The sequence below is a fragment of the Cetorhinus maximus genome, chromosome 26 (genome assembly GCF_964194155.1).
Source record: "Cetorhinus maximus chromosome 26, sCetMax3.hap1.1, whole genome shotgun sequence".
NCBI lineage: Eukaryota > Metazoa > Chordata > Chondrichthyes > Lamniformes > Cetorhinidae > Cetorhinus > Cetorhinus maximus.
The window spans coordinates 18,002,224-18,017,512 of record NC_135904.1 but is presented as its reverse complement, the minus strand read 5'-3'; the positions used below and the strand labels follow the sequence as shown (position 1 = coordinate 18,017,512).

General features: G+C 41.1%; 1 protein-coding gene across 1 annotated transcript in view; it reads left to right on the top strand.

Annotated features, from left to right (window-relative positions):
- Positions 1-10,608, top strand: part of LOC144668154 (WD repeat-containing protein 72-like) — a 168,211-nt gene extending 157,603 nt beyond the window's left edge. The window contains exons 15-18 of the mRNA XM_078529908.1: positions 8,192-8,274; positions 9,809-9,903; positions 9,994-10,183; positions 10,574-10,608. Of these exons, the coding sequence (XP_078386034.1) occupies positions 8,192-8,274; positions 9,809-9,903; positions 9,994-10,183; positions 10,574-10,608 (403 nt within the window). The remainder of the gene's footprint in view (positions 1-8,191; positions 8,275-9,808; positions 9,904-9,993; positions 10,184-10,573) is intronic.
- The last annotated feature ends 4,681 nt before the right edge of the window (positions 10,609-15,289 follow it).

Genomic DNA, 15,289 nt, shown 5'->3' with positions numbered 1-15,289 from the left:
AGTTACTTGGCATCCTTCTCCTCACGTTGTTGGTTTGTTGGTTCTCATTCAGAAGTAGGCATATACCTCTCCACAGCGATGGATTGCAGATTGCAAAAATGATAAAAAGGCAAAGCTAAAGGCTCTGTGTCTGAATGTGTGCAGCATTTGTAACAAAGTGGATGAATTGTTAGTCCAGGTAGAAATAAATATATATGACTTGATAGCCATTACAAAGACATAGTTGTAAGGTGACCAAGGCTTGGACCTGAATATTGAAGGGTATTTGACATTTTGAAATGATAGGAAACTTGGAAAAGGTGGTGGGGTAGCTTTGTTAATGAAGGATGTCATTAGTACAGTAGTGAGAGATGACCTTGGCTCAAAAGAGCAAGATATAAAATCAGTTTGGGTAGAAATAAGAAATGGTAAAGGTAATAAGTCACATATGGGAGTAGTTTATAGGCCCCCTAACAGTAGTTACATGGTAGCATAGAGTGTACAGGAAGACAGAAATTGGGTGAGTAAGAAAGGTACCACAATAATCATGAGTGACTTTAATCTACATGTAGATTGAGCAGAACAGATTGGCAAAGGTAGCCTGGAAAATGAGTTCAGAGGGTATATCTGCAGCAGTTTCTTATAGTAGTATGTTCTAGAGCCAATCAGGAAGCAGGCTATTCTGGACCTGTAATGAGTAATGAGATAGGATCAATCAATCAACCTCGTAGTAAAGGAGCCTCTAGGCGACAGTGATCATAACATGATAGATTTTCATGTTCAGTTTAGAGAGGAGAAGTGTGGGTCTAAGGCTGGTGTTTTAAACCTGAATAAAGGTTTAAAGTAAGGGTATGAAAGCAGATCTAGCTAAAGTGAACTGGGCAACTAGGTTAAACGGTATGACAGAAGAGATGCAATGGCAGACTTTTAAGGAGATAGTTAATAACTTGCAGCAAAGATTTATCCCAGTGAGAAAGAAAGGCTCTTTGAGAAGGATGCATCATCCATGGCTAAATAAGGAAGTTAAGGATAGTATCAAATTGAAAGAAACACTGTACAAACCTGTAAAGATTAGGTCAGAAGATTGGTCAAATTTTAAAAACCAGCAAAGAATGACTATAAAAGAGGGAGAAAGAAGAGTATGAGAGAAGGCTAACTGGTAATATAAAAACAGACAGCAAGCTTCTACAAGTATTCAAATAGGAAATGAGTAACTAAAGCTGGCTTTGGTTCTCTAGAATGTGAGTCCGGGAAATTACTAATGGAAACAAAGAAATGACAACAATGTTGAACAGGTACGGTGTCTGTCTACAGTGTGGAAGACTCCCAAATGTACTTGAAAACCAAGAGGTGAATGGGAGAGAGAAACTTAAAGCAATCACCATCACCAGGGAAAAGGTGCTGGGAAAACTATTAGACCTAAAGGCTGACAAGTCACAAGGACCAGATGGTCTAAATCCTAGGTCTTAAAAGAAGTGGCTGCAGAGATAGATGCATTGGTGATAATCATCCAAAATTCTGTAGATTCTGGAAGAGTCCCAGTAGATGCAAAATAGCTAATATAACACCTTTATTTAAGAACGGAGGGAGACAGGAAGCAGGAAACTATAGGCCAGTTAGCCTAACATCTGTCATAGGGAAATTGTTAGTATCCATTATTAAGGAGGTTATAGCAGGATACTTAGAAAACCATAATTTGGTTAAAACAGAGTCAATATGAGCTTGTGAAAGGAAAATCATGTTTAATTAATTTATTAGAGTTTTTTGTGGAAGTAACAAGGTAAAGGGGAAGCTGTAGGTGTGGTGTACTTGGGTTTCCAGAAGGCATTTGATAAGGTGCCACATCAAAGGTTACTACACAAGATAAGGTTACATTGTGTAGGTGGTAACATATTAGCATGGATAAAGGATTGGTTGGCTAACAGGAAGCAGAGAGTAGGGATAAATGGGTCTTTTTCAGGTTGGCAAACTGTATCAAGTGAAGTTCCACAGGAATCAATGCTGGGGCCTCAAACTTTGAGAATCTACATTAATGATTTGGATGAAAGGTCCAAATGTATGGTAGCTAAATTTACCAATGACACCAAGATAGGTAGGAAAGTAAGTCATCAAGAGGAGGTAAAGAGTCTACACAGGGATATAGGCAGGTTAAGTGAGTGGGTAAAAATTTGGCAGATGGAGTATAATGTGAACTTGTCCACTTTGGCAGGAAGAATAGAAAAGCAGTATACTATTCAAATGGAGAGAGATTACAGAACTCAATGGTACAGAGGGATCTGGGTGTCCTGAATCACACAAAGTTAATATGCGGACACAGCAAGAGACTAGGAAGGCAAATGGCATGTTGGCATTTATTGCAAAGGAAAATGAAATATAAAAATAGGGAAGTTTTACTGCAGCTGTACAGGGCCATGGTGAGACCACATCTGGAATATTGTGCACAGTTTTTGTCTCCTTATTTGAATAAAAGATTTAATTGTGTAAGAAGCAGTTCAGAGAAGGTTCCTGGGGTGAGGGGCTTATTGTATGAAGAAAGCCTGAGCAGGTTGGGCCTATACCCATTGGAGAATGAGAGGTGATCTTATTGAAACATGTAAGATGCTGAGGGGACTTGACAGGGTAGATACCAGGAGGATGTTTCCACTTGTAGGAGAGACCAGACAGTTTAAAAATAAGTTCTGCCATTTAAGATGGAGATGGGGAGTATTTTTTTTCTCTCAGAGAGTCATTAGTCTGTGGAATTCTCTTCTCCAGAAAGCAGTGAAGGCTGGGTCATTGAGGCTCGTAAGTCCTATATTCCTATGTTCCTGTGTATAAAACAAACCCCTACCATTCCTCCAAAGCAATTATTTGCAGTAAAGAAGGAGTTTATTACTTTCTAGCAATGTGGATACAAAATTGGCTGAAAAATAGGAACCAGAGAGTAATGGTCAATGAATATTTTTTGGGCTGGAGGAAGGTTTGTAGCGGAGTTCCCCAGGGGTCGGTATTGGGACACTTGCTTTTCCTGCTGTATATTAATTATCTAGATCTTGGTGTGTGGATGATATGAAGTTTGGGAGTGTTGTAAGCTGTGAGGGGGACATTGTAGAACTTTGAAAGGACATAGACAAGTTGGTGGAGTGGGCAGATCGGTGGAAGATGAAGTTCAATGTGGAGAAGTGTGAGGTGATGCATTTTGATAGGAAGAACATGGACAGACAATATAAAATAAGGAATGAAATTTTGCAGGGGGTGCAGGAGCAGAAAGACTTGGGTGTATATGTGCATAGATGCATAGATCATTGAAGGTGATAGGACAGGTGGAGAAAGCAGTTAATAAAGCATACAGTATCCTGGGTTTTATTAATGGGGGTCTAAAGTACAAGAACAAGGAGGTTATGCTGAACTTAAATAAGATACTCGTTAGACTGCAGCTGGAGTATTGTGTACAGTTTGGGCGCCAGATTATAGGAAGGATGTGAACACATTGGAGCGGGTGCAGAAGAGGTTTACAAAAATGGTTTCAGGGATGAGAAACTTCAGTTATGAAGATAGATTGGAGAGGTTGGGACTGTTCTCCATGGAGAGAAGAAGGCTAAGAGGATATTTGATAGAGATGTTCAAAATAATGAGGGGGCTGGTCAGAGTAGATCGGGAGAAGCTGTTCCCGCTTATAAAAGGATCAAGAACCAGAGGGCACAGATTTAAAGTGATTTGCAAAAGAAGCAAATGTGATGTGAGAGCAAACTTTTTCTCACAACGAGTGGTTCGGGTCTGGAATGCACTGTCTGGAAGTGTGGCGGAGGCAGGTTCAATCGAGGCATTCAAGAGGGCATTGGATGATTATTTGAATAGAAACAATGTGCAGGGGTACGGGGAAAAGGCAGGGCAATGGCACTAGGTCATAATGCTCATTTGCAGAGCCGTGCAGCCTCGATAGGCTGAATGGCCTCTTTCTGTGCTGTTAAGATTCTGTGATTCTGTGAAATTCACTTTAAAAATCTTTCCAGAGCTTGTGTTGCTTGTTTGGTTTTGGTTTCAGTTTTATGCAGCCTGTGTTTTTGATGGGGATGGTGTTTGGGGGGGTAGAGGATAATGCTTTTTTTTTGTTGCTCGCCATGTATTGGAAGCCTTTATTTGAGATGGTATACATCTCCGATCATCTGTTGTGTACACTTTCCCTCATTCTGTTGGTGAAATATATTCCTGAGCATTAAATCCACATATTGGCCATGCAACTATCTATAGCGCTATAATGACCAAGATCCAGAATTACTTTATTTAGTTTGTGTACTAATATATCTTGTTTAACAAATAATCAAATGCAGGACAAACATTGCATCCAGTCATCATTTGTCACTTAATTTTCACCCTTACTCTTCCAGGCGATTTACATGCAGCAATGACACTATGGCCAGAATTTTTCCCTTGTTGGGTGGGCTCAGCGCAAGTGGATGGAGACATTCGGGAAGCCTATGGCCGCCCGCGATTGGCTGCGCTCCGCAATTTCACGTGGGCGGCCCAATTAAGGTCCGCTGTGCATGGGTCGTGAGCGGGAGTGCTCAGCGCTACCTGTGCGGGCAGGGGGAGGAGGGAGAGCCAGGCCTGGCGCGCAGTTGAAGCGCTTTATAAAAAAAATTAATGAAGACAGTAAAAACTTTAAAAATCGTTTCCCCTCATGTGACCCTGTCACACGAGCTGGGACATGTTCTTAATCGAAAAATAAAGTTTTCGGTTAATGTTTATTAGCTTTAGGAAACCTCATCCCGCTCGTGGATGAGGTTTCCTAAAAAACGCAAAGGCCGCTTGGCCTTTTCCCTGCCCGCCAACCGTAAGGTTGGATGGGGCAGCGTAAATTTGATTTTAATGAGCTCGTTCATGGCCTTTCAATAATCGGCGGGCACGCAGCCGACTCAGGCATGCGTCTGCTGAACAAAATATCGCACGAGTGCGCGGTGACGTTGGTACGCACGCTCGACATCATCGTGCGTCATATCACGCTGGGGTGTGTCAGGTGCGCTCCTGCACGCCAACCGTAATATTCTGCCCTATGTGTGTAACAGGTTTTATTTACAGTGCTTGAAAATGTCCACTCCATCCTTCTAACTCAGGCTTCTTGCTCTTTCTGCAGTTTATTTACTTTCCTGAGACCAACCCAGTTTTAACCAATCAAGCACAGTGAGCGTCAATAGTAAACAGACTCCCATAATCAATCACAGAATAATTGTACATGACACAGGTCTCTACTCTTCCCTTCTGAATGTGATGACTCTTTCCTGGAGTCTCCAGTCACCCTACCGGGTCTCGTTCAGGTGGCCATTTTTTCAGATGTGATGCTTGTTAGTAAATGTCAGCAAGTGATCAGGTCATGGGGGTGGGGAGTGGGAGGTCCTGTGGTGCAGCTGGTAGCGTCTCTGCCTCTGAGCCAGAAGCTCCGGGTTCGAGTCCCACCCCAAGACTGGACGGCCAATGAAGGTGTGTCATGATGCACCCAAAACAGGTTGATTATCAATGTGCAAATCATTCTGATATGCCTGTGTCAGGTGGTACACATGGGAGGGACTCCTGGTCAGCCACGCTTGATGTGGAGTGGCGTCCCTCAAGCTCTAGCCTTTGGTGACAGGCTGATGACCTATCCCATGGAGACAGACATGGGGGTGGCAATTATAGCCAGTGTCAACCTTATTTGATGTCCACTGGTGTGCGTTTCAACCAGGGTCAGTGGGTAATGACCTGGAGAGAGAACCTGGGTTGATTGTTAGCTCCCTCAGTTGGGCTGTTGAGGGTAATTTTAGCTTTCTTACAGCAAGGTCCTGTTGAGAACAGCTAACTCAACATGCTCATAGATTTAACCATGTAATTGGTTAATCTGAAAACAAAAGTGTGATTTTAAGGCTAATAATTTATAATGTTAAATAGACTGGTGCATGCTACAGATATGGGTTACACTCAAATTATGCAAAATAGTAACTTCTGCATTAAATCAGATCCCCGGACAGTAAATAATCACCTTTATTCAAACCATGGCAGTAAATCTATATGTGCAACTGCAAGCCAGAAGCTTTTAAGAATGACTGATAATTTAATAAACATTTCTAACTTTTAGATAAATGGTTTCTTCCCAACAAAATTACCCTAAATCGTAATATTAGAGAGGAATTTAATATTTAGTGGAAAGCTGCTTTTAAAGGGCTGAGCCTAAACTAACAAACCAGGCTGCTGTCTTATTGAAGGCCACCTTAAGGATTCTGCAGTGTTTACTATCTGATGGACGCAAAGCTCTAAGGCTGTGTAGGATAATCTGAAAATCAACAGTGCCTCTGTATTTGATAGCAATGTGTAAAGCTGTTGGTGGGGCAAATCTATTTTTGAGTGGCATGGAAAAATTCAGTGATTCATGTCGGCAAATATTCAATTAAACAATATCAGTTTCTGTGTTTTTGTTCCTCTGCTTTACCCTTTTTGTATTTGGTACCTGAAGCTACAAAGGATCTACAGGATTATTGGAAACACCCATTTCTGTACCGGCTAGGTGTTTTTAAAAAATGAATATCCATTCATATCAGATGTTATTTCTTTAACCATGAAAGTTAAAGCCTTAAGCCCTCTACCTGTCATTCATGTCAAAAATTAACATTGTTTTGCAGGGGTGGAGTAAATATTTCAGACTTCCTAGGGAATAAATGGTATGCAGTACACCCAGATGTTGATGAATCTGCTGTATATTTCCAACAACTGTGTTGCCATTATGCCAAATTGCAAATAAATACAATTGGTTGCATTTACTGTTTGTAGCAGCAATTTCAAATTCTGGAAATGTATAACAGGTCATTTAAGTTAATTCTTTGGATGTGGCCCTTTCTCAAAACTCATTCATTACTCTCAGGTCTCTTAACTGCATAAATTTTGCTGAGTTTCAAAACACCTAAGTGCATGAAATTAGTTGTTGATGAATATTGTATTTGTATGTTCTAACATTAACTAACATAATATAAATCTATAGTAGGTCTTAAGCTGTATGATCATTTTGTTTTGCATATATTCAGTTGATTTGAGATTTATTAATGACTCAACATTAAATAATGACAGAACACCAAATACACTAATTGCAGTGAAATCATAAACTCTATCATTTATTTACTGTTCCGCTACACCTACTGCACAGAGGAGATTTGCCATCTAAATTTGCTATCGTTAGAAACAGCTTCACATTCAGCAGTTCAGAGCTGGCTGACAAAGGTTCCATTTGTCTCCTATTTAACTTGACCATCCTGAACAAGTTGCCCAATTAATCTGTCCAATTAACTGATTCTCTAATTGTGATAATGATTCAGTGTTTACCCGCTTTAAAATATTCTCACTCTCAAGCTGATCTAGCGTGAAGAGTGCTTTAAAAACTGATTCCACAATCTGTGCCGATGCAGACTAAGATGCAGTACTGCCATGAGAAACAAGTATCTCCTTGTAACGTTTTGCTCTGTGATATTTGTACCTAAGGTTCTTGCTGCTGGCAAACAGTGAGCATGTGAGCAGCAATTCCGAATGATTTGTGCAGTTGAAGTTAGATGTGGTCCTGCATACTGCCTGTTGATAGCACCGTGTGTGTTGGGGGAGGAGAGTTCTATTTAAGGGCAAGGGTTTCAATCCTAACCTGACATATTCAGAAAATAGACTGTGCTGCCTCCTAATACCAATACATCTCCACTGCATTTCCCCCGCCCACTCTCAATGTGGTGGGCCTTTGAATAAAAAGTAGCCACATAAACTGCACTTCCACAGGTCAGACCCTGACACTTACGTCAAAGAGAAAGCTACTTGTTCAATTTCATGCCGAAATGTGGAATACATATCATTTTTATTTAGTGGCAGGGGGGAGACCTCGGAATATAAAACACTTGTGAAAGATTGAAAATATTCTACACAGCCAGTACAATCATAGAATTTCTGTTTGAACTGAGTTCTGTGAAGTTGGTCATTTTGTAACAGGCCTCTGCAATTTTCTGCTATGTATTTAAAAAAAAAAGCTCAAGGACTTGCAGTCGTCGGGTGATGGGTTTTCTTTGCGTTTTGTGCTGATGATTAAAACGTTCGCAAAACGCAAAAGTGAATGTTTCATTTAGGTTAAATTCAGAAACTGTCTTTTTGATGTTCGTGGCCCTCAAACTGTGAAATGGTTTTAAGTAGATCTCACCCTTCCTTTGATAACGAGCAATGTGTTCCTGTTTCACAGGCAGCAGAAAGCGGATTGCCTGCGAGGCAAAGGGGATGCATCCCAGCCGTCAATCCCTGCATTTTCTGGAGAAATGATGCAAAGTAAGTGCTAATCGACAGAAAAGATATAGGGGACTGAATTTTACCGTCGGCGAGCAGGGGGTGGGGCCCGCTCGCCGACGCGCAAAACGACGCGGGATGACGTAGGGCAGAACCCCCGACGTTATCCCGCCCCATTTAAATCTTCAGGAAGGCGGGGGCTCAGCAAATTCAGCTGTGTGCCCGCCGACCTGTCAATGGCCAATTGAGGCTATTGACAGGATCAATTAACCAATTAAAGGTCCAACCTTAAGGTTAGCGGGTCGGCCAGGAGCCCCGGCGACAATTAGAGAAAACATGAAACCTCATCCACCGGCGGGATGAGGTTTCATGTAGGGATTTTAAAAGTTGAATAAAGTTTTAATGAAATTTATGAACATGTCCCATCTTGTGTGACATTGTCACAAGAGGGGGACATGTTAAGGATTTTTTTCTCTCTATTTTTAATGTTTAAACAGCTGTCAGCGATCTCCCTGAGGCAGCACTTAGCCTCAGGGAGATGTGCTCTCTTTTGTGAGCATGCGCGAAATAGTGCACTCTCGCTTTTGGGGAATCACCCTGCCCGCACAGGGAGCGCATAGCGCTTCCCGTCGGGCGTCACGCTGGGCGGGCCTTAATTGGCCCGCCCACTTAAAATGGCGGCGGGGCCCACTTCTCCGGCGGGGATCGGCTCCCTGCCCGCCGGAGATTGGGTCGGGCCCGCCCGCCTGGTAAAGGCAGAAAATTCTGTCCAGGAACCAACTTTCCAGGAGAATGATCCTGAAGCTAACGCTTTGGAGTAAAATGTTACATTTGTTTCTCCTCTCCTGAAGGTGATGATCCCTGATCGGGTGGGGGTGGTTGGGGGAGGAAGGGTGAGAGACTTCACAGGGGATGGATAGCCTCTGGTACTTTAGCCAAATGGCCATTCTTTGTGAGTGAACCCTAGATTATGAGTGTTGGCGAAGTATTCAATTATGCTAAGCTTGGTTCTTAGTGCACTTGATATCGAGTGAGAGAGGCACAGAATGTATCTGGATAATGGTTAGAAATGGCTGATTTTATCTTTCTAATTGAGCACCATGAAGGCCAGTTGTTGTACCCATACTGCCACCATGGATGAGGGTGGCTAAATTAAGCACAGACCATTGAACCGGGTTGAACCTTGGTCCTCCTGCTCTGTATTGCTCAAAACTCAACTGAGACATTGAGAAGCTGCTTTCTGTATTATGTAAGGAATATTGCCAAAATGGTATAATATTTTGGAAAGCCAGTTGCTGAGGGATAACTCAGTGTACATTTAGTTACAGACTGAAACATTACAAGCATATACCTCCTAACTCAACCACACCGCAGTCTCAATAAATATCTTTTTATATATGCTCAATCGAAACCCCAATTAATGCCCTCCACCTGCATATTATTAAACACAATTGATATACAATTAACAAAATGTTCCATACAAAATAGTTGAAAGTGTGTATATATATATATATTATTGCTGTATAATAATTCAAATGACTTCCAAATATTGAAACTTAATTTTCCCCTCCTACAGACAGAACCTCTTCTCTATCCTGGGGTTTAAGCAAAGAAAAGAACTTTGATACCCTTACAAACTTGATCGCTAGTTGGCAAGTCCAATCAGTGGAGGTAAGCTGCTGCAGTCAGTGATGGATGTAAATTTGCTGATTATTTTTAGGCTTGTATTGATGCACATTTCTGGCCAAATGTTTTTGACAGCTGTTAGAAGCAATACAAGCCCTGCTACTATCAGAAGTTCAGAGGGTTTTCAGAGCTTTGAGAAAGAAACCGAATAGTCGTCAAGCAGTGATCAGGGCACAGAATGGCAACAGCGAACCACAGACAGTTCTACAGACGGAACCAATAGAGTTACAAGACGTACAACAAAATACAAGCACAGTCATGCTGAGTAAGTGGAAACACATAATGTTTGAATTTTCTCAGCAATATTTGTAATTCTCTCTTGTAAATCTGATATTTTCACATTTTAATTTTTAGATAACATTTATAGATGTCTTTATTTCAACATTTAGACATTGAATTCACTCCACATCACACGACGTTTGCACAGTTTATTCTTCGACCAGCTTATGATTCTTGGGTGGCTTTCTATCGAGATGGGGTTAGAGTGATTCATTAGCTGTGACTATGTGGGTCATCTGTTTTAAATATGCCTCGCTACGATTACCACGGTTCATGAAGGGGAAAAGGTTGGAATGACAGAAATCTAATTTGCATGTAGCAGATAAATGGCTGGGTGATTGTGACCTTTTCAATAACCTTTCGTTCTACCTTTAAGACCTGTATGAATATACAACACAGAACATCACCTAACGTTATAAAACAGAAAAGGAGGGAAATAATTCTGTGTACTTGACCACACTCTCAAAATATATCCAAACTCAAATTCTAATTTAGTAGCAGGTCTCTTTATAGTCTTTTTACTACATTGGGATGTTAAGATTTCCCGATTTATTCATAGTTATCATCAGTTTAGTAAAACCATTGGATTGTATGAACTAAGTATAATTACAATTTGGGTGAGTAGTTGAAAAATCTAAAGGAAAAGACAGAATTCTTAAGAAAACTCAGTCCAGAAAGCAACTTGAGTTTTCTACTAAGTCTATATCTGTGCATGTTCTGCTCCTAATACTAAGTACTTGAATAGCTCCAGACAATTGAAAAAAATTATTGATAGTAAAAGATTACAAAAGTTCATTTCAGGTTAAAGGGCTGAATTTTGTGCACCACCCCCCCTCCCCAGGGCAGGCTGGGTAGATCAGGTCGGGTGGGGTGGTTAAAATTTGGTGCCATGACATGGGTATCATTCCTGACACCTACCCACCTGCCCTCACCCCTGCCTGCTGCAGTGGCAGGAGACGCATCTGAAAGTTCACCCACCCATGAGCCAATTGAGGCCCATAATTGAGACAAAGATAGGAAAGTAAATTGTGAAGAGGATGTAAGGAGGCCAGAAAGTGACATAGATAGGTTAAATGAGTGGGCAAAGATTTGGCAAATGGAGTATAATGTGGGAAAATGTTTATTCTTTCATGGGATGTGGGCGTCGCTGGCAAGGCCAGCATTTGTTGCCCATCCCTAATTGTCCTTGAGCTGAGTGCCTAGCCATTGCAGAGGGCAATTAGGAGCCAACGACATTGCTGTGGGTCTGGAATGACATGTAGGCCAGACCTGGTAAGGATGGCAGATTTCCTTCCCTAAAGGACATTAATGAAGCAGATGGGTTTTTACAACAACAATGATAGTTTCATGATTAGCATTCCTGAGGCTAGCTTTAGTTAGATCTACCTTTAACATTTTTGTTGGATCCTGGTCACTAGTTTAGTCGGGCTAATGGATCCGGGTTGCACGCTTGTTTTAGGATGACTGAGTTAGTACCATAGACAGAGTAGATCAGCAGACAGTTCTTACCTAGAACACATTGTATTTATTTACAAAGGAACTCAGTAGCTACACTTGTGTGCTTACAACTCAAACCCTTTCTCTACATTAGACTCTAACTCCAGACTACTCTTACTTTCTACTCAGGTAGCCCACGCTACTCTGCTTTTGGATACTAAGATCATGTGATCTTCCATTATAACATTCTTCTTAAAGGTATATTACACATCCGGTTACCACAATTTTAGAAAATAAGTCCTCAATGGGTGAACGTAGTTCAGACTATTGACAGTCTCCATTAAATAGAATTGAGACTGGCGTGTGATTGGCTCATTTGTGCAGGGTGGGCCCAAGGGAGGATCATGCAGTACTTTGGGGGCTTCTGAAAGCAAATGTCTTAAAGGAAAGAGTACCCTTGTGATTATCCTGTGCTTGATGTAAAGTAAATCTGTTCTTAAATATTTGGAGGAAAAAAATTGTAGAAATTGGAAGATTATCATTAGTAATGCCAGAAATATGTTGTATTTCAGAATTTTGTCCTCTTAAAATTAGAATGTTGTCCTAGTGTGTTTAAAACCGAAAACGAAGAAACATGTTGAAATTTTGCTGATGGTTTGGAGCAGCTAATATCATTGGTGCTGATTGTGCTCTGGGAATCTGAATCCTCCATAGATAAAGGTAGAAGGTGTCTTTTCACTGATCAGTTCAGTTGCTCACTGGTTGGTGTTATCTAGCTGACTGCAATTAAAGTTCTGCACCATAAAGATGTCACCTTAAAAATGAATACAATGATTTATGGCTTGTGTGGATTGGTGTTCTGGGCTCGATTAAACTTTTACAATATTAGGATATTAAAGAAACTCAATTGGATAAGCAGTTTGGACAAGTTCCGTTGGCACTAAATATAAATGTTTTACATTCCAGTGAGGGAACATTTATATTGTGAAGTTTACAAGAGAAGCCATAGTTGTAGCTAATAAATCTAGTAATTGAGTTAACAAAATGCACACAAAAAGAGCCTGTAATTACACAGTGTTATATGTGCATCAATAGCATCTATATCAAAATAATAGCATTGGGAGTAATTTGAACTCTTTGTTCATAATCCTTTGCATGTCTGAGAATCTAAAGATTAATCCTACTAAAAGAAATAAAATATTTAGAGGCTTCTATTTCAGGTTCATAACACTTCAGCACAGATTGGGTGTTTGGGGACTGTGTTAATGCTGCTGTATCCCTCTCCAAACAGACCTGCTCATCAAATCCACAACATTTAAAATCAACCAAGCAAGGTATTTTCTGATGGACCTGTTAAAAAAGATCAGTCTAAGAACAGAGCTCTCTGGTCGGCTGAGTTTGAATGTGTGGAACTGACGAGAGTGACAGTTTTGGCCGGGATGATGCAGTGTTCATTTTCAGAGATCAGATTCATTTTCTGCAAAGTTTTCTCCTTTGCCAATTAGCAAAATATACAGCCACAGGATGTACACACCCTGTCTCTTATTAATTTATCCACCTGTCTATACAGATATATGTACACATAGAGGTGTGTGTGTAAAAATGATCAAAACCCGAAATGAACTCAAACTTTATCAGAAGCAGTTAGCTCTAGTACAGCATCAACCTCAAAGGAATTTGGCTACTTAGATTGGACTGGGCTGTTAGCATGTGTTAACCATAGTTCTGATTTCTTGTAAAATGACAAACAAATCTATTATTGAACAAACCTAGACCTGAAGTGGGAGAAACAATGAAACCAAGTACGTTTTCATTTTTTTTAAAATGAGATTTTTGGTGATTTTTCTTTGCTCTTCAAAGTGAAGGCTGTCAGTTCAGGGGAATGGAATACTTTGCTTCTTTTGGCATCCAATGTCAGCATTCAGCAGTCACAGATCAGGTACAGCAGAACCAGCTGTAGAGTAGAGCTCCCCATGCTCTGCCCCAACAATATACCTTAACCTCAACCTCATTAAAACACCCCCCTACTGCACTACTTGTGACATTTTCACTTCATACACCAGCCATCCTTACGACCTTTCAGAGTGAGATTGCCAATTAGAGATGGATTATGGGCAGTTTTGTGCTGTGGGCTTGCATCTGTGAGCAACTGGGCTGAAACTGTCCAAACTCCCTTCTCCTGAGACCCTTACAGGCTACAAAGAAATGAGGCTTTCATCCCATTAGTCTGGGATGGACTTGAGCCCAATTCCCGGAGGTAAGGCAACAGTGTGCTAAACCACTGTGCCAACTAATCCTCCCTTTTTGTTCCCTTGACTGGCACAATAAATTCAGGCCTGACTTTGAATTGAGCAACATGGGGTTTCGTGAGTAGACCAGATTACAAACCCTAATTGCACAGGTTCACTGGCTGTTCGTAACCATCCTTCTGACTAAGTCAATTGCCAGGTCAACATTCCTAGAGAAAATAACATTCAATTTTATTCAACTTTCTTCAAAAATTAAAGTAAATGTAGTATGAGATCAAGTTAAATGTATTTTGGGGAAAAATTATGTGTTAAGCTATTTAATTTTCTCAGCTCACAAATGCATTTCCCAGAGTAGAACTAAGCTGTACAGAGCAGTAGGGTTTGATCTCAGTCTAGGCTGAGGTAACTGGCCTCATTTTGAGTGGCATTTGAGATATTTGGAAATGAAAATCAGGTAGTTTCTACAATAAACAAGCAATCCACGCTATTAGTTCACCAAGCAGTGAAGAAGATGAAACTTATTCCCAGTAACACTGGGCTCGTCACATTTCCCTCAATTGACTGTAACCTGGCAGCATTGCTTTTACTGGTGAAAATGAGAACACAAATGATCAGTAAACAAAATCGCTTAGTTTTTTAATAAAGAATTAATATCATAACTTAATGCCATAAGAAGAACCGTGCTTAAAATTTGATAAAAAAATAAAGAGGCACAACTAAATTACAATGATTTCTAGGGCTCGAGCAATACACCGAGGATGTTTCCTGGAAACCCTACCCTTGTGGACCTCAATGGCGGAATTTCCTAACCCCCTGGCAGTGAGTTAACAGGTTTGGGGGGAGGGGCTTGTCAAATGTCATGGGCGCCATGCCACCGTTGACCCACCACCCCCACCACAGGTTTACCAGTGGCACGGGTGGTGTTGGGCAACCTGCTCACCCGTGGGCCAACTGAGGCCCTTAGGTGGCCAATTAATGGCCACTTAAGGGTCTTGTCCCACTGCCACTAGGATTTAACCAGCATTGGGAAAGGCCCATTCTAAGCGTCCAGTTCAGCAGCTTTCGTAACCTAATTGTACCTTCCCCATCGCTTTCCAGCCATATTGGTTTTTACTGACACATGGTTGCTGTTCAGGATCTGAAGTTGCACCTTTACCTGAACAGTTGGTTCAAGGGGCAGCCAGTAACCTGCAGGTAGTAATTGTATCATGTTTCATCAAGTGTCGAAAAGAGATTGTCTGCATTTCTTCAAGTTCTACTGAACTTTATCAGTCAATCAGCCTCACAGGACCACTTTGTGGTGACTCAGCTTTCATTCTACTGCTTCACATAATATGAACGTGTTACTTGGAAGAAGAGGATGAGAAGAAATGTAATGAGGCTAAAGATGCAGAACCACAATGCCT